The sequence below is a fragment of the Centroberyx gerrardi genome, chromosome 19 (assembly GCF_048128805.1).
Source record: "Centroberyx gerrardi isolate f3 chromosome 19, fCenGer3.hap1.cur.20231027, whole genome shotgun sequence".
Taxonomy (NCBI): Eukaryota; Metazoa; Chordata; class Actinopteri; order Beryciformes; family Berycidae; genus Centroberyx; species Centroberyx gerrardi.
In genome coordinates this window covers 12228430-12248817 of record NC_136015.1, presented here as the reverse complement: position 1 = coordinate 12248817, position 20388 = coordinate 12228430, and the positions used below count along the sequence as shown (strand labels likewise).

Below are 20388 nucleotides of genomic sequence, written 5' to 3'. Positions count from 1 at the left end.
TGTCCTTTAGATATTTAAGCTCCTATAATTAGGAGACAAACACAAGCTCTGGCATGACTATTTCCCCAGCACATTCTGATGTGAAGTTCATACAGTTTTTGATACCTACCTATTTAAATTCCTATTTATACAAGGAATACATTTCTCTACGGAGCATCTTACAAATTGTTCACTCCTTAGGAGAATCCAACAAGCCAAGCAGTGTGAAAGTCTGTAACTGTTTGCCAACCATGCATCTTGCAACCTACTGGAAATGCATCAGCCCTGATGTTCTTGTATAACGTCTGTACGAGCCGACTGACTTCAGCTGCCTCTGCGAGAATCCTCTCAATCAATCACCGCACCACCAGAGAAGATAAGACTTTCAGATTCACCACGGAGATAGCTGAGATTAAGCAACTGTTTGGGCAGACATGGAAATCAATTTCAGAGTTGTATCCATTTATCTAAATCACAGTTTCCCGCTCTGCCAGGATGATCTTTGTCTGGGTTAATGCAATCATTTCGCCCCGCTAATCCTGGCCGAGGGCCCGGGAGCTCCAGCTGGAGGAGCAGGGAGAGTCATGGCTGATCTGTCTCTACAAAGAGGAAACTTACCCACTGACTCCAGGTTCACTGTTAAACAAACTTCACTTATCAAGCAGAGGTGCAGTTGAAGGTAAACTAAGTATACACACATTTTGTCTTGTTATTGAAAGTACATTCACCTAATTCACATTGAAATATACAGAATATACAGTTTACTCACCCTCAACTACTTCTACACCACTGGGTCTAAGCACTTGAGGTGATGATTTTACATTTGCTTGTGTAGTGGAAACAAAATGAAGCCAAACACCCACTATATACCCATGTATGCCATAATACCTACCTGGGACTTCTGTAGCCATTTTTTTTCTTCTTAAAAAAAAGACTCAAACCTTTATGTATCACTGGTCCTTTGAGATTTTAGTCTGACTTATTCATCAATAGTGTACTGTTCTATTCAGACCCATCACCTGGAGGTGTGTTCCACATTGACTAGGAAATTGCTGCAACCAGCACCAGGCAGTCTGCTCCACACTGACTGAAGATTGTTGCCCTCGGGTCAGGTGAATAATAATGTGCGAGGGATATGGATCTGTCCTTCCAGTCATCAATAACATCAGTGTAGACACAGAACTCCTCTCTCTGGCCTCTGCGAAGCCTAAATAGAACAAATGTCTCCAGTAATGACTAAACCCAGAGAGCACAAGCTGTGAAAACAAGTCAATACAAATGACAAGCAGGAAAACAGAAAAGCCCTCACACCCTTTTTTCCCCCCCGCTGCACCCCAAACTCCCATTTTGGCACTACCAGATTTGTGATTTACTGGAGTAAGACGACATTTTGTCAATAATGCCCTTAGGAAACGACTGAACTATGGCAGCCCATTCAATAATAAGACGAGAGAAATAGCGAGAACAGTATTTTGTTTCTTTTTTTGGTGTTGGTCTCACACGTCCCTTCAATACTTTGAAGAGATTTTGATGATGTCGTATTGAATATTCAGCTCTGTTACCAGGTTTTCCTGCCTGAGACTCGTGTTATTATGGGATTAGCCACAGGACAACAACAGTGACCACCAACACAAGATCTCCTCCAACTTTGAGAAAGGTGACGCTGTGAAGTGAACACTAACGAGGGCAGAAGGCTGACTACTCTGGATGCCGTGCCAACTTAAGTTGTCTGTGAGCCCGCTGTGGAAGAATGTGTGCCCATATAATCAGTGCCAGGCTTAATCTGATTTGATTAGTGTGTCCTGCTGTAAGGGGAGAGTAGCTGCACCCTGCTGGCTCCAGCCCTCAGGCTGCTGTCACACACTCTGCATGAAGTCTCTTAGAACTTGTAATGAGGCCAGCCAAGTCTTTCTTCCCCCCTGTCTTTCACAGGCGAGGGTGCATGGAAGCACACACAAGCATGCACACACACACACACACACACACACACACACACACACACACACAGCTGGCAATGAGTACTTTGGGGATATGGCAAGTATAAAAATAGATGTTATTTTGTCTTGCACTGAAGCTTTCCTAGTTTGTTCTCTCACACAGCTTGGGCGGTGCAGGCACACACACAGAGTAACTAATTAACTGTTACTTGATATGAGTTTACATACTGAGCACAAGACGTGATTTCAATGTTGTCCATGCTTTAGCTCTCATGTAGCTCAAGATCTTTTTAGCTATGTATAGCCCTGCTTTAGACCAAGCAGTAAATACATTATTACATATTTAAGCATTTAAGCATAAAAAATATGCACCAGAGAGGTTCATACAAGATAATTCTTTATTATCCTATACCCCAGAGGACACAGTCTAAGACAGTAGTTCTCAATCTTTTTGGCTCGTGACTCCTTTAAATGAAGCGATGCCCCGTCACAGGCTGCATAATGTGGTGAAGAGTCCAACCACAGAATGATTTTCCCTTTTCAGTTTGATTCATTTCATTAATTAACAGAGGAGGCCTAGAGGCTGAAGCTATTCAGTATTTCACATGGAAAAACAAAAAATTTGAGGAAAATCAGAAAAAATAGACATGATAATAAAGATTTGTTTAGTAAAAATATGTTTTGTTCCTGTCCCATAAATTATCTTGACTTCCCAAAATTATCTTGCGACCCTCTGGGGTCTCCCAACCCCCAGTTTGAGAACCACTGGTCTAAGACATACACCTCTATTAAACTTTCACTTTTAAACCCTATATAGCCTAATTTTAAATGGCTAATCAACATAAAATTACCCTGTGGGTAGCCATCAAAGTCCCAGAAAGGCATTCTGGTGGATATCGGGGGTTGAACCTGCATTTGATTATATGTCAGTGGATTCAGGGGATCTAGATTCATGCCAGTGGACCATCCATCACCCATGACTAACCTGCAGCGGGCCTAGTGAGATCATGACAGAATACTTATATTTCTGTCATCTCTGTTGACCGATTCCTTCTCTTTCCGGCCAACCCCTTGCCATCAGACAGCACCCCTTCACCCCCTCCTGCTACCTCTCTCTCTTTCTTTTTCCTCCTCCATTGTTCTTTCTCTTCTCTCCACCCCTGCTAACGAGTGGCTAATAGAGTTTCATCAGGGCCATCAGCTCCAGTGAGTAATCCACTTAACAGACTGGCTCTGCTCGGCCCACAACACAGCAGCTACCCCTCCCAGGAACGGAGTCATTTAGGTGTGACTGCTCAAATAGCTGCGGGCCGTGAGTACGTGTGTGAGTGTGTGTGAGCGAGAGACAGGATGGGTGAATGAAAGACTGGGTTGTAGGCAGGAGTGTGTGTGTGTGTGTGTGTCTATGTGTGCGTGTGTGCGTGCTTTTTTTTGCCCAAGAGAGTACGAGACAGATGTTGTCGGACGCCGACTTGAATACCAAACCATTTCTAATGAGCTCAGGGGAATCGGTATCCATTAGTGAATGAACAGTCTTTCCCTAAAGACTGTACCCAATGGAGCTTCCTAGGCTGGGTGGTAGATAGAGCCGTCAAGCAGTAAATGGTGTGAGAATCCTCACACACCGAGGAGTACATGGGGGGAGCAGGGAACACATGGTTAGGGGACTGCTATAACCTGTGTGTTGGGAAAGAAATATCCCTTGACACAGCCAGGCATGTAATGGGAAAACTCAGGTACCGAAACCAAGGCCTTGGAGCTTATAATGCATGCAAACACACACACACACACACACACACACACACACACACAAAGCCAAACGAAAGAAAGATGATGAGAGCTTTTGTGTTGATTCATCACTGCCACAGGTTTCCTGTGCATCTAAAAATACTTTGAGCTCAGAATTATATTATAATGCTCCATCTGCATTCAGTGTAGCATTAAGATATGGAGCATTAAGGTTTTCACAGTCCATGAAGCAAAGCTAATATTACCTTTTCAATTAGCATTTTGTGCCCACTTTAACATTTTCAAAAGACCTTTCTGAGTGAAGTTGTATCAAGAACTAATTTTTGAGCTTAATGTCAGATGAAACCTTATAATTCCTATGGGTCGTGTTTATTTAACACCTTAAAAATTGAGGAAAGTCACATTTGAAAATGCTAAGCTAACCTGTAAGATGACTTGTTTTTCTTGAAGCCTGAATTCAGTGTCTGAAGAGAAATCTCTTCCTCAGAGACTGTATTATGGCATCATGGAGTAACTTTTCAGAAATGACATCTCAGAAAGTGACACCCAGGAGTCTAGCAGGGCATCTTCATCAGATACTGTTCACCGGGTCTGTCGTGGCCAGTGTCAGATGTTGTGCAGCAGTTTCAGCTCTGGGGAAGCCCCAGGCTGCAGGAGCTGGACAGGACGACTGGCTCTGTCACTGGGATCAAGCTGGACTCACTGGCGGCAGTGCTGGGAGAGAGAGTACATTATGGACAACACCTCCCTCCCTCCCACCCACTCCACTCCGCCATGAGCCATGCGTGATGAGGAGCACCTTCAGCGGCCGCTTGCTTTGTGCACACCGCCTGTGCTGCCATACAGGGCAGCCAGTGACTCAGCTACACAGGAGGATGTTGAACAACTGCCTCTTTTGACTAAATGTGAAAGCAACGGTCAGTTTACTAGAGGTGCAACATGCTGACTAAACAGCACAATCAAGATGGGACTGGCACTACATGTCGATATCTGGATATGGATTTGAACAATATCGCTCTTGTAAATGTATATGGGGGAGGACATAGAATTTGCATTGTGTACTGCTTACTGTGACTATTGTGTCATACACTATATGTTAATATGTCAACAGGTCAGGTGATGGTTAAAGGATTTATTTTTGTGTTTCCATCTCTTTCTTTCTAAGTGTTAAATAGATAGTCCATCCCTAGAAGCCTTGTGTTTGATACCGCTAGCATTTTGACTTGAATGTAATAAAAGATATCTTAAATTAGAATTTTGACTAGTTATAATGTAATTAGAGATATCTTAAATTAGCATTTTGACTAGTCATAATGTAATTAGATATATCTTAAATTAGCATTTCGGTTTGTCATAACGTAATGAGAGATATCTTAAATGCTAATTTACAATATCTCTCATTACATTATGACTAGCCAAAATGCTACTTTAAAATATTTTAGATATCTGTAATGAGAACTACTTGAACTACCACTACTAGGCCTGTACTGCTGCAGCAGCAGGAGCAGCAGCGGCACCCACACCCTTTACCCCTGGTAAAGCTCTTACTGTGGACTCTGACAAGGGCCTACAACCCTTTAAGATAAGATAGCATTAATGTCCTTGGGGAAATTCAGGAAAAGTAGCTGGTGAAGCAACTTTTAGTTTTTTTTCTTCTAGTTTTGATAGTTTGGACTGGGTGGCGGGTTTGCGTCTCTTTGTACCAAGCACCAGCTCTCCAACGAACCGCCATCGCTAACCGCCAGACCACTTCTTTAGAGCGGCTGACAGGTTGGCTTCAGCGGGACGCGAGCCGCACCTCAATTGCGACCGCCAGACCACCTTTTGTAGGCTCCTGGCTGGCAGGCTAGCTTCAGCGGGAGGCGAACCGCGTCTGTTCGTACCAACCAAGGAGGTTCTATATTAACCAACCAGCACCTCTTCAACGAACCGCCATCGCTAACCGCCAGACCGCACCTTTGGAACGGCGGGCAGGTTGGCTTCAGCGGGACGCAAACGGCGCCTTTGTACCGACCACCACCTCTTCAACTAACCGCATTCGCTAGCCGCCACGCCACCTGGCCCAAACTATCAAAATTAACTAGAAAAAAATAAAAATAAAGACAAAGCCTCCAAACACGCCCATCAAGCATCCAATAGCTACTGGTCTGAAATTAGGACTGTGTAAAAAGTTTCCCAAAGAGAGCCTCTTGTCGCGGTCCAAGCATCAGCTTTACCAGAGCCTAGGGGAGCAGACCTTACCGTAGTACGGTCTGAAGCTCTAGACCTCCAGCGGGGTTTTTTATGCCCGGCTGCTGCGACCAAACACTCAGAATTCTGATTGTGACGTCATCAGTGCAGCTGAGTCAGGCTCTGATTGGTAGAACACAGTCCAGCTCCATCCAATGATGTCATAATCGATTAGAATGGCGAAGCGAAGCCGTGTTCTGATTGGTTCCGATTGAATGCCCAAAATGAGTTTGGATTATTTGAAATGATATTTAGCCTATTATGTAGAACTACTAGAGTAGGCCACCAAGCCTCCAGCCTGTCCAGCTGCACCAGGATGAAAGCAGCGAACAACTCAGAGAAATTAGAGAAACTGTGTGGCTGAGTTCAGAAAATCAATAAAAAATAATACATGTATATGAATAGAGTTAAGCTGCCCAAGTAGTCAATTTTTTCCAACAATGTCTGATAGGATATAATTGCAATATTTGTGTGAAGAATTCCCTGTAAGTCTCCTTTTTCTTTATGAGCAGTGCATTTAGTGAGTATCATCCAGCTAAGATGCAGAGCACTAATTATATACTGGTGGGGCAGGGGGTCTAGGTACAGACAGTCAAACCTTTCAATAAAACAGTTTTTTTTGGTCCTTCATTCTCACCACCTATCACCTCGCCTCCTTAAACCACAACCTGCAATCCAAATGTAAACAAAGGGAAGCCCCACCACCTAAAACTAGGAACCAAAGCTTGCCTTGGGGTTGGACAAATGTTATCACTCTCAAATTGAATAGTGAGCTCTAGATAGAAGGAATGGCAGTTTGTAATAGCTAAATCTGAGTTTCAGATGACTTTGAACCTGTAAAAGGTTTACGTTTGTATTGTTTGTGCGTACCGAGAGGTGGGGGGCCCAATAGGACATGTGTGCCCAGGGGCCCTGTGGTTGGTTAATCCGGCCCTGGTCTGAGGTTTTAGCTCAAGATTCAACTTGGACCTGGATGTCCAAAATACTGGTATGGTCCTTAAAGTGCATGTAGTAATGATACAAGAGAGAAACAGCAAAAAGTGGTACGGTCCTTAAATCTTTAATGTAAACAGCAGTTTGAGGGGCTTTGAAAAAACCTAAAGAGAAACATCTGAAGGTATTAAATAGGAAGGAGAAAATATATAAATCATACTAGAAATAACAACCATGATCTGTTTTAAATTAAAAAAATACATAAACCTTCAATTTTGTGGCCATATAGTCCTGAACACAAAAAAGACAACTTCCCTTGACCAAAACACTAACATCCTCTTTATAATACCGACTACTTGGCAGTTTCACAATTTTAAATCACTAAATTATGCCCATCTTACAAATGATAAACAAAAAAAAAGCTCAAATATTGCTTCGGAATGTTGTGTACAGCAGTCAATACAACGAGAGAATCCAATGAGGGAGAGAGAAGTGTGTGTGTGTGTGTGTGTGTGTGTGTGTGTGTTTAGCAATGGTGGTGTTTTTACAGTTGTGTTTTTGGCAAAGCCAGTGTATATGTGTGTACAATATGCTGTACGCAGGAGTGGGGTAATAATATTAACATTAGAATATTTAAAAGAGAGGCATGTTACTGTATTACAGTGCCTGGGTTTTCAAGATTAACTCACTTATTGTAACAGTCTTCAGTATATGTGAAGCACGGACAGAGCGGAAATACGGGACAATTTTCAAGAAGTACACAGGCCTACTTGAACTTTTTTTCTTAAGATTCACTTGAACCTTCCTTCCATCCTCTGGGGAGACACATAGCTGCCGCAAATAAGTGGGAATGTGACAAGAAATACTGTTGGAGAGTTGATGACAAACCGCAAAATGGCAACCCCGTCCCTCCCTGCTCCCAAAACTACACAGCCACTAGCGAATCACCCCATCCTGATCCCTGGCCCCTCCCTCCCCCCCTCCTTCCCAAAACAGCCTGAGGAAAAATAATAAAATAAACATAAAAAAACAAACAAAAAATAAGACAACCAGAAAGCTGAATCGAATAGAATTTTTCTACAACAATCTTCAAGCAAAATGACAGCGGGTGCTTCAGTCAAGACGTGAGCGAGTATTGAGTTGGCAACATCAGACACAGAACGAGAGCGAGGAAGAAGACGCAGGACGACCACCGACAGGCCAAACGAATACTTCCAGGTTTCTCTCTCCATGGCAACGTGATGACTCGGCAAAGTACTGCGTCAAAGCCGCATCGACCCGGGTCCCTCAAGTGCAGCGAGCCTATTAATATGCACCGTTTTCTCTCTTAAAAAGGAGATCTAGCAAGAAGCAAGAGGAAAATAGTTCAATAGATCCTTTCCTTCCAATCACAGTTCATCTTACAATACGGGTTTATTCATTACTCATTATGTTCCAGTATTTAAGAAAGGGAATTGGTCCAGTGAGTACAGTAGGTGGTGGGTAGGTTTGGGTTTGTGGGTTGGTTGCTTAGTTACAGTCGTAAACAAAGTCATAGTTGCTAGGTTCTTTGGGAATCGGGGGCGGAGCCTCAGGAATCTGGATGTTCTCTAGATCCAAGAGGCGGAGCTTCATCTCCATGGAGATGAGGGTTTCCATGTCAGATTTGGTGTAGTCGCTGGTCATCTCCTTACCCAGCAGGGCGTTCAGACCATCTGTCCACACACAGTACTGAGAGAGAGAGAGAGAGAGAGAGAGAGAGAGAGAGAGAGAGAGAGAGAGAGAGAGAGAGAGAGAGAGATCAATCTAACACACTTAGATACACTGCAGTGATAACATCCCAACATACAGCTTCCTTTATCATGTACAATAATGGAAACCCTTTCTCTCCCGGCTGTTATGTGTGTTCATTCTGTCTGACATTGTCAGCGACCGCAGGGCCAGATACTGTGTGCTTACCTCATGCTTGTCAGGAGCAATAAAGTTTAAATACTCGTCAGACTCGTAGAGGACAGAGAAGGCCAGCTCTAACACCTCCTGGAGAGAGAGAGAGAGAGAGAGAGAGAGAGAGAGAGAGAGAGAGAGAGGGGGGGGGAGAGAGATGCAGAAAAAGGAGAAACAGGGAAAGAGAAGAGGAGGAGTGAGAAAATGGGGTTCAGAGAGCGCAGGGGAAAGAAAGAGATGCAGATGGTGACAGAGTGGAGGAGGTGAGAGGGAGAGGTAGAAGAAAGAAAGGGGGCAGGAAAAACAAAAGAAAGGAAAAACAGGTGAGATTTACACAACAAAGCTACCAAACCAGTGCAATCTCCCTCCCCTCCTTGCATCTCCTGCCCTCCGTTAGTCACTTTCATCAGCTCACTGGGGAAGGGTGCGCCAATCTGAGAGAGAAATACCTGGGGATGCCTTGAGATACAAGATAAGGGAAAATGCCTGGGGTATTGGGGATACGATACGATATGATAAGAAATGGGGAGAATACCTAGAAAATCCACTGTGGGTTACTCTAGGAAAAAAAACCCTGAGGAACATGTGGGCAATACTTTTGAGGGCTATTGACTACAAAGGAACTGAAGAATACAAGACATCTTATTGGAGAGTCATGCATATATCGCAAAATTCAAGTCAATCCCCCGCCCCCCCCTCTGTCTCCGTGTCTCGCAAATGGCACACATGCCCGGTCTGCTCTAAACCCTGCAGAGGTGACTTTGGCTGGCCTTGTAACAGTGAGTAATGAAATGTGCTTGTGTTCTCATTCACAAGCCCATAGGACCGGCCTGGTAGACAGCCCACAGACCCCCCTCAGGCCATTCCTCCAGCCCCGTGCTTATCGACAAGGTAATAAAGGAGACAAACCAAGGAGGAGGCGAGCTCCTTTGTCTTGAAGGCTATTTATCCAAGATCCAATATATCAGTCCCGTGGGTGGGGGGCGAGGGTTTTGAGAGGCAAAGTGCGGGAGAGGAAGGGCTGATGTGTACACAGACACAGACGAGATGGCTCTTTCATCCCGGTTAAGGTGCCACAGAGAGCGTGGCAATGCGTCGCTCGACATTTAAACAAGGAAGAAAAGTGGTCAACACGTTTTTGAGGGCTCTTGTGTGATGTCGTGTTGGCAGCTAAAGGGCTATTCTGCGATTTTATTCGAAGCAATTGTGCTGATGGATACATCTCTCTGTGCTAAGCCCCAAGCGCTGAGATGCAAGTTATTGTGTTATTTCCCAAAGCCAAATTATGTAACTGACGTCATGTTATGTAACTCTCACACAAACACTTTCTCTCTCCCAACACACCCACCTACACGCATGCACGTGTACACACACGCGTGCGCACACACACACATACACACACACACACACACACACACACACACACACACCTTGTTTTGCTTCAGGGCTCCTTTCTCCTTCATGTGAGGACAGTCTTTGCCGGTGACAACAGCTTTGATATCAGCCACAGGCACTGTGGAAGGACGGAGGAACTCTGTTAACAACAACAACAACAACAACAACAACAACAGCCACAACAACAACAACATCTCCTTGACAACTGTGTCACCCCAGATGGGTTGCTGGTTCATTTGGAGTGATTAAACGTTAAAATCCTCCCTAGATCTGTCACTGTGCATGCATCGCAACTGAAACCCGTGTTGACGTTGACTTAAAGCCAACTGCTGTTATATCACAGTCAAGAATCGCTTGTCACCTCCCATAAGGCAACGTTTTGGGGCCATGTATATGGGTAGTAATGCTTCAGCAGGGATGGGGATGGTAGACTGGGAGGAAATAAATGTGGACAATATAGTGAGCTACAAGGCACAATAAGCACAATGAAAATAAATACTGTGGCACTACTGGGAAAAACCTAGCAATCCCAATAACAAATCTCATTTCACTGGTTACTCACGTTTGTCCTGTAGAGAATCATGGGGCACCTCGCCCTGAGGGCTCTCCTCCAGATCCCCATAGTGCAGGACTTTATGATTAGGAGACAGACGACAATACCAAAACTTATCTGGAAGGAGAAAAGGGAGAAAGGGAGAGAGAGGGGAGGAGAAGGGTAGAGAGATGGAGACAGATTTAGAGAAGTTATGAAATGCATCAGTAGCTGGCATATGACATCATATGGGATTACATGAGTCATGTACAGGAGAGAAAATTAGCATGGCAAAAAGTCTGTGATGAAAAAATCAGCAATGAGGAACATCCACAGATGGCTATGATGTTCTGCATGAGGAAGACATTTTGATAGACAGCAAACACAAAGTTTCTAGACCATTATCAATCATTTTATGATAATTCAAAAGCAAAAACAAAGACTTTCAAGTAAAGATCAACAAAAGGGCACCACTGCTGCCTTATGAAAGCATTACTGCTGATCCTGTTGGGTGCGTTTGTCTCTTTGCTGATGGCATGAGTGAGCCTCCAGCAGCGGAGGCCTGCGACTGGCAGCTGTGTCTGCAGAGCATCGGGCACCACGCTCTCAGCGGTGAGCCTGGTGTTCTTTAGTGGTGCCATGCCAAGGTGGGCACTGAGCTGAGCTGGCAAAGAGCGGGCACAGACTGGGGAGGTCTGGCTGGCGCACGCATGGGTGGCACAGTCCAAATCCTAATTGCTGAAAATAGACAGTTGGCAGCGGCAGGCTGGTGCAGAGTGACTCTAGTCCATGGGGAGCGGGTAGAGACGTGTGTGGCGGCTGTGAGGAGAGGGGGCTCAGGGAGAGGATGGTATCAACTACAGCTCAGCTTAACTGACAGCCTGACTGGTGTGCGTGTGTGTGTGTGTGTGTGTGTGTGTACACAAGCGCATATGTGTTTTCCTTTTGTCTGAAAGACGCTGCCATCTGTATTCCTTCTCTTGGATTTCATTAGTTTCACTCTTGTATCGAATTTACACTTAAAACCACAACTGTCTAAAATTGATTCAACAGCCAGAATATGGACGAACTATAAGATTCAACAGACATTTCTGTGTTTGTTTGCTTTTGCATTAGTGCAGCAGGTACACAATTCATATTTGCCTGTGCTCCAGGTGCTGTTACCTGCTAGTACACTGCACTTAAAAGACTTTGCGTGTACAGGTACTCTGTCTTCAAAACACCACCAGTCTAGGCTTTTAGCAAGAAACGTCCCCCTCTAATGGGCAGACTGGCAGGCAGAAAGAAGAGTCATCTCCATTGAAGAGCAGCTAAATTAATATTTGATGTAGGAATTTGATTTGAAAGGAGTCCCGCCATGCTGAAGGACTTTGAAATAGCCGGATAAGATGCTGAGGGAGGGAGGATGGATGAAAGGCGAAGACACATAACAGTAGATGGAGAGCTAATATATCTGTGAATTTGAGGATTGTGCAAAAGACGAGAACAATGTTTTGATTTATTATTTATATTTCCAAGGTCATATCCTAACATTCTCCACTGCATGTGCAGGAGACACATCCTCTCATTTAACATCCCATTTCTTCTGACCTCCCAGTACTGAATCAAACTAGGGGTCCGAGTGCAGAACACAATGAGCTATGGGACTCCTTTTATCCCTGTTCAGAGCTAGCATTGCCTCAGGTCTCTAAGGCAAAGTGCTCTTCACATTGTTAACGCATGGATATAAGTACCGCCCCGAGAACAAAGGCTGAAAAATAACTCTCAGCTGAGAGGCGAAGGAAAGATAGAGAGAGAGGAGAGGGAGGGAAGGGTAGACAGATATGGATGGAGGGGTGGAAGAAGAGAGATGAATGGGAGATAGAGAGAGGGGGGAGCGAGGGAGAGACATAGAAGTGAGAGGAAAAATAGAAGGGACAGGCATATGACGGTGGGAAATAGTACACATATACACACATGCACAAGGAGAGCGATACGGAAGAACCCAAAAAAAAGAGGTGGGATGCGAGAGGAGTGACAGATAGGGAAGGAGTTACAAGAGTGTTGTGGAGACGCGGGACGCCCTTGAGAATGACTCCTTCATGTGTCCTCCGAGGCGAAGACAGCCAGCTCGGAGAAGGCGGACGACTCGCCTACAGACTGTGTGCTGTTGCTGCAGATTATAGCCAGTGTAATCCTACAGGCTAGAGTGCTGAATTAAATCCTGTGGGGCTCATGTGCTGGGTTATATACAGCGTGTGTGTGGGGGTCTGCATACTACCGCTTCTGAATGGCTAATGCCTCTTTGTATTGATGTTTACTATGTGTGTGGGTGCGTGCATGTATGTGCATGTGTTCTCAATTCCTTTGACAAGCATTCTACTACCTCCAAAGTAATAACCATAATATGGTAATATGAGACTCCATTCACAGCATGCCGCTGCATAAAAGCCAGACAAGCATAAATCAGCCGACCACAAGCAGCGAAGACAATCAGATATTCAATTTGGGCGATGCTTTCCACCTGCACGCCTGTCCTGCAGAAACCTCGCAACTTGCATCCATTTCCTCCGTCTCTGCTTTTCTTTTCAATTTTTCCATTTTCGGAATCCAGAGCTGACAATGTCTAGATGACAGCTGCCAAGACAAATCAGCGATAATGCGCTGTAAACTGTCAAAACACATCGGTGTCAATAGGGAAAATCAACCCGTTTTTCCTCAATTTAAGTTGACTTATTGCAGATACTGGGTTTCTGTGGGGCACTGATGACAGTAATGCAATATCATTTCTGTTAGCACTCCTACAATGAATCATTGTGTTTTTTTTTATTTCTCTATGTATTTGTATGTGTAGACAGAGAGAAAAATGACAGAGAGGGGTGACGGAAAGTGCAAGAGGGAGGACAGAAGAGTGAAGGGATCAGGTCTCAGGCAGATTAAATCCTCTTTGACTGTGAAGAGCAGCGCATTATACAGGCTAAACGCTACCACTGCTACTCCTCTCTCTCTCTCTCACTCCTCCTCCCTCTCTCTCTTGTGGCAGCAAGTGTGAAACACGATATTAGGCTGGATGATTCCCATACGCTCCGATCTGAAGTGGCTGCTGAGTTTTCTCCCTCTATCCCTCTCCTCCTCTCCCCTCCAGTGAATCACTGAGAAGGAATACTCTCTCCACTTACGCTAAATTAAGTCAAGGGAGTGTAGGAGCGAGTCTGAGTGGGTGTGAATGCTCAGTATGTAGGATGAATGTATACTCTATGTGTGTGTGTGTCTATAGGTGGTGGTGTGTGCAGGTGAAACTTTTGCTTTGCACAAACAAATCAGAAGTCCTTAACTGCCCTTCACCTGAAGCATGAGCATCTCATCTTCCTCTAAAAGTTCCAGCCTTTGACGGACGCTTAAACACAAAACAACAAGAGCCCCTCAACAGATAATACACTGGTTTGTTACTTTCACCACACTCTCCATATGCTGTAGGTCCTGAGGTTACTGAAGTCTGCTCTTTTGTCATTTTTTCAATTCATACCTTTCTCAAAGGCTTCTATTGAATTTCTGGCATTTATCTTGATGACGGTGTATATGCATGCGCGTTTATACCTCTTTCGCCTTTCTCTATCATTGCATTTCTTTGAATGCCTTTTATCTGTGAGTGTAGGGGCAAGAGGGAGGAGAGTTGTTTGTGCATCTCTATGCGTATGTATACAAGAGAGAGAGAGAAAGAGAGAAGTAGTGTGTGTCTGCATGTGTTCAACTAGGAGTGGCAGTATGTCATTAAATGCCCCAAACCACAAAGGCTGAGAGAGCCAGAGGAATCGGTGGGAGCCATTAAGACAGTGTGGATTCACAGCAGTCTGTGGCTTCAACGATCTTCTGAGATACCAGTGGGACTCTCACTAAACAAAGGGAACAGAGGGAGGGAGGGATGGTGCAGAGAGGAGGGAAGAAGAGAGAGAGAGAGGGACAGAAGGAAGGAGAGAGAAGGAGGGTCCCTCATGGACACAGTGGAGGGAGCTGTGCATTTCAAAGCACATGTGGTTATGTGCTATGGATGGAGGCGGGATAACCTTTGGTGCTTGCATGCTTGTATGTATATGTGTGTGTGTGTGTGTGTGTGTGTGTGTGTGTGTGTGTGTCTCACCTTGCCTCCTGCGGCTACTGATCTTCCTGAAGCAGGTTCCCTCACACAGCCTGTTGAGCCTCTGCTGTTTGATCAACTCCATGATCTCTGGCTGGATCTTCTCCCTCAGCTCCCTGTATACCACAGTACAGGGACACACACACACACACACACACACACACACACACCATTGAGAAAAGCAGAAAACAAATAAACACTCACACACGCACATTCTTGGTTCAGGAGAATTATCCGAGCTCTGTAAACCACACCCATCTGGTGCTGCAAGCAGGCAGCAGTGGACTAGCAGATGCTCTAAGACTTGGAAGTGAATTCTATTACAATTCACCACGTCTGCTGTCAGCATGAAATATTCATCTGACTGACAAAATCCCCCGGATTATGACTGTCAGGAGGGAGCGCGGTAGATGGGCTGCGAACACACGCATGCCAAACACACAGATATGCTTTCATGCACACACACGCATGCAAGTACACACACACACTCACACAAACATCATGTAGCTCCCCAAAAGTCTCATTAGTGAAAATCTGTGCTGCTCCGGTTCCTGCTTGGATCTCCGCCATTTCTGCATGCATGTACATGTATGTGCGTCTGTGTTGCACATGAATGCTAAGCACACAGCCCTAGTCCGGATTAATTATGTATAATAACTCCCCTAGTAGTGCTTCTCTCTATCCTTTATTTTCCTTCATGGATGAAAGTCCTTCCTCTCCCTTTCTACCTGTTTCCCTCCTAATTTCCCTTTTTATTCTTTCAGAAATGTGATTTTGCAGGTTTTGTCAGGATTTGTCAGGAGACACACAATGGCTATTCATTTCTAATGAGAGATTACCATTTTCTTGTCGTATTTCCACCCTATTTGTGTTCCTGATCACATCCTTTTCTTTTGTTCTCTTCCTTCTCCCTCTTCCTGTCTCCCTGTTTGCCTCATCAGTGGACTCCATGCATCACACTGATCTGTGGTTGGGCGTTCAGTCTGACACGTTTAAGAGGACAGCTAGTTGGGGGGGCGAGGCTCATCATCCAGATTCACTAGCAGGGATTGATGATGATAGCTGGACTTTACAGCTTCATGTACTATTGGTCTGACCGAGCTAGACATGGGTGAGCTTGTTTTCGTCCGTCAGTTTTAGATGGCTTGGCTGCTCTGTCATCTCAGAAAATAATTTCACTGGAACTGATTCTTTCCAGCGACTGTGAAAAATCACAGACAGTTGAGTTAAAGGGCTGAGATCTTGTGCTGGCAGACCTCAGCGAGGGAAGCACTCTTTGGTTAGTATCAAGTGTTCCCATTATATGATGGAGTGGAAAGAAGTGGGGCACTCAGATGTGAAATTGGCACCAAAATCCATTTACAGCTTTGTGGAAATGAGCAGGTACTGGCAGTACACATATTAGTGAAATATTACACAAGAACAAGTGGAATTGGGAATCAATAATGAATTAAGCTTAGCCACTTCCCATTCTAATTTTCTGGAGACTGCATTAAAGTTAAACTGTGTATTAACATTTTCTCATAAATGTTTCCTCAGCAGTTCTGAGTAGACCTGCTGTATTAATTTTTGATAATATCCTGTTTATATAAACTGAAATCTTTTGGTGTAAGCAACTATGCAAATACAACATTTCCCACACACATTGCAGAATCCACATTTTTCTAATTATGGCAAAATTTGCTGACAGGAACCAAAACTAAATAAAGTTGTGCCTTGAATGTAGACATTCTACAGGAGACACTGCTTTAATCTGAAATGTAAAAGGATCAACATCAGCTGAACAACTGCATCTCTAAATGTCCAAAGTCAGTCACAACAATAACTAATAGTATCAAACTGTGCAGTACTACTTTAACTCTGCATTCGGACGTTCTCTCTCCTAAATGTTTAACAGTAATAACCAATTTGATTGAAGGAAGATTCCACCCTCTGATTCTCCTACACTGTTACAGTACATACACTTGCCCTCAACCTGCCTCTTCTACTTCCACTTCAGTTGTGATTTCCTACATTTCCCAGAATGCCTTTGGACAACCCCCAGTGAAGGGCCGTGAGCTTGTTGCATTCAGCTGTGGGTTGTATGTGACCGGAGTAAAGTTAGCTTTATGTTGGATATTCTGTGGATATTCATGATTCCACCGACAATAACTTGTAAAGCAAACCAATAAAACCCTAATTAATATATTTGTGTTTACTGGAAGAGGAAAAAACATTTACAACCACTTTTTTTTCAGTATTTGAGAGAATATTTTTCTTATGCCACTTAGTTCCTTTGGGAAACAAGCATTGAAATTTGAATGAATGTTTATACATTAGAAAAATAATTTCTCAAAATACTGAAACCAGTGGTTGTAAATTGTTGTCCCTCTTCCAGGACTTCTAAGTGTTAAAGTGTGTTAAGGTGGATTTTTCCTTACTTTCTTTGCTTTTGCTTTACTTTGCTTACTTTGCTTTCTCCACTAGCATTAATTTGTTGCTAAAGTTTGATCTCTACTCTTCCAATATCGATTCAATAAGCTCTTGGCTTAGCATTGATTGCCGTTCAAAGGGACAGGCTCTCCCAGTGAAGCGATTTTTCAATAGTGCTGGCTACTCCATTAAAATTAAGGCAGGACAAAACAACATTCTCCATTACAGGGCCTGTATCCATGATCAGTCAATGAATGATCTATTAGAGACTGGCTCTCCAAGCTTAATGAGCTGGAGGGTCGTTAATGGACTATTCACTGGGAATGCCATTTGCAGAAAATTTGATTTTAATGCAGATTTTCAATCACAAAATGAAAGCGCAGGTGCACCCTGCTTTATGCCAATAGCTGGCATTTGTTTGACAAATGGAAAAAGAGAACAAGTAATAAAGAGAAGCAATTAAGAGCTTATTAATGACTGAATTAATTCTTTTTTTGTTTTGGCAGATGTGATTTTTTTCTCTCCTGTTTTTGGTTGTATACTTGTTGAGGTAGATGAGGAGAGGGGGAATTATTATTAACTATATGAATATCACTAAACGTCTTCCTGTGGTGAGCAGTGACAGAGTCATGGAGAAAATGGAGTGTGAAATTTGCTATGCCCTACTCCACAGAAAATGTCTTACATTTTCTCGTGGCCTTTCCTGGGAACAAAACTGTCAGACCTATTCATAAATAAAATATTAGTTGCAATTATTCAAATTGAATTCAGCGTATTCTTAGCCCCATCTAGACTGCCCAACAAGCTCTTTGTGGGACACTTCAGTTGGCTCAAGAAGCCAGGCAAGATCAGGCAACCACTAAAAACCCTTTGTGTGCATCCCTGGAATTTACACCGTGTTTCTGCCTAGCACGGGTGATACCATCCTACTGATCACTGATTGGTCGACTCACAGGATGGGGCGGGACTGGAAGTCTTCCTGGTTCATCCTTTCGGACTGGCGTATCTTCAGGATCTCAGTGTAGCTCAGGTTCTGCAGGCGACTCTTAAACTGGTCCAGCGAATTAGGCTTGAGAGTCAGCGCTCGCATGATCTGCTCCCTCACCACCTGCATTACCTACAGAACAGAGGGGCAGAGGAGGAGGGGATGACATCAGCACGGACGCAGGAGCCATAGAGGATGCAGAGACTAGGTGTGTGTGTGTGTGTGTGTGTGTGTGATTATGTCGGCCAAAAGACAGAGTGGCTTACAAGAAGGAGTCAGGTCAAAACCAACCCCTTCCCTATTCGATGAGGTCAGGGAAGCGTATAAAGTTCGGTTCCACCCCTGACAAGATTAATGATGTGCATTTTTTCAGAGCCGGAGCCTGTAATCCAGTCTAGTGCATTCAGCCTTAAGAGGAAAAGAGCAAAGGGGAATAATTCAACAGTAGCTAGTCAACTGTTAGGCCCAGTATCATGCATCAGCGGAGAGCATTTAGAGAACTCGCCCATAATACCCCAGCTGGGCCTATTAGTTTGACTGTGGCTGTAGAAGCATGACATGACCAAAACCAGTACCCAAACAAAGCCTCACTCACCAGCATACAAACTCTTTATGATGGGTTTAAACCCCAGTTTGAGCTACTTTATGACAGCACTAATTTGCTCCTTAACACAGTGGATAAAACACTGATTCCCTCCCTAATACAAACGTCCTCTTCCATCCCACACGCCTCCAATACAAAACACTTGAGCCTCCAGAAAACAGAATTAGCCCGAAGGCCCAAACACAGTGCCGAGCTGAAATCTTCAACGACAGCCACTTCCATCCCATTATCATCTTACAGTCCTGGCTCCTTTGATTCGCTCTCCTCAGATTAGATCCATATTAATTGGAGATAAAACCAACAGAGTGGTCATTGTTAGTTTTTTCTGCCAATCAGCCCTGCACCCCTGTGTGTTTTGGCGTGGAGAGGAAATGAGAGCCTGCAGGGTAGACCCTCGATGCTGCACATCAACAAAGGACCTGTCAGTCTAGACGCTGCGGCGTTCATCTGCCTTGTACTCCGAGAATTTATCTGCGCTTTGCATAATTAGAATTCGAACACTCACACAAGTCAGAGACAGACTCGTTTTTGTGAAAAGATATCATTCAAACTATACGCAAGGGGCTTGGCTGAGAGTAAAAATCATTCCAAACATGCTGAAATTATTCAAACACAATGCAACATAACCCTGCAAAAGTGCTTTCCCCTCAAAACAGAGGGTGGCTTCAAAACATTTTTCTACCCAAGTCGAGCCGTGCTCTTCCAGTTAGTGAAGATAGCGCAGAAGTGACAAGCAGCCCTGATTATGGATCAGCCTTGTTAGCAGCCGCCTCTGGGCCCACAGATGCTGATTCATTGAATCAGATCCACTGTTCAAACTGAGGTGACAGAAAGAAATAGATTGTCTTCTCTTCAGTTCTCTTCGATTTTGTTGTATTGTATTTTGTCTATTCTCTACTTGCCTTGGTGATCAAATGCTTGCGGACAAACAATTATCGCCAACCTCTAGAGCTGCAAACACACTTCTCCACAGTATGTCAACTCATGACAGACGATAAGGCTTTGGGTATGGATGGTGTGTGTGTGTGTGTGCGTGCGAGTGTATGTTCAGGATAAAAGTAAGTGTAGATGTGTATGGAAATTCCTTGTAATTGGTCTCTGCTCCTCTTCCCTATCATTCTGTTTCATCTAAACTGTAACCCTGCTCAACATAACCTTAACAACCTCACCAAAACCCAGTGAGCTAAGATAACAAACATAGTCTTATGTAATACTGTTCTTGCTGTTTGTGTTTACTGCGAGGCGATTACTCATCAACTCGCTAACCTCTGGAGCTTAAACTGGACTCTCACTAGTCAGACGGAGCCAGGGGGAGAGAGCATTAAAAATAGATGGGCTGAGTCGCTGAAAATGAAATATAGAAAAGCCTAAACCTCAACCCTGCGCCAAAAAACAGAAAAACTCAGACGACACTCAGGCGATCAAGGATAATCCTCTCGCTTTCGCCGTGATAAAACATGTAAAGAAGTGGCCTGGTCTCAAACTCCCTATTTGGGAAGTTGGCGCCACACGGTGAGAGCGCCACAAAAAGGAATTAACCCATTTCTAATTCTAGATCCGATAAACCCTAGAGGTAATAGTCAGCTCCCACCACAA

The 20388-nt window shown here is 44.1% G+C and overlaps 1 protein-coding gene across 5 annotated transcripts in view; it reads right to left on the bottom strand.

The window, feature by feature from the left end:
- Positions 1-7808: 7808 nt before the first annotated feature.
- The window catches only part of elmo1 (engulfment and cell motility 1 (ced-12 homolog, C. elegans)), a 93449-nt gene continuing 80869 nt past the window's right edge, over positions 7809-20388 (bottom strand). For all 5 annotated transcript variants that reach the window (XM_078290117.1, XM_071920130.2, XM_071920131.2 and 2 more), the window contains 6 exons: positions 18157-18320; positions 14795-14907; positions 10708-10815; positions 10181-10263; positions 8766-8843; positions 7809-8537 (listed from right to left, as the gene is read on the bottom strand). In XM_078290117.1, the coding sequence (XP_078146243.1) occupies positions 8337-8537; positions 8766-8843; positions 10181-10263; positions 10708-10815; positions 14795-14907; positions 18157-18320 (747 nt within the window). In that variant the 3' untranslated portion in view covers positions 7809-8336. The remainder of the gene's footprint in view (positions 8538-8765; positions 8844-10180; positions 10264-10707; positions 10816-14794; positions 14908-18156; positions 18321-20388) is intronic.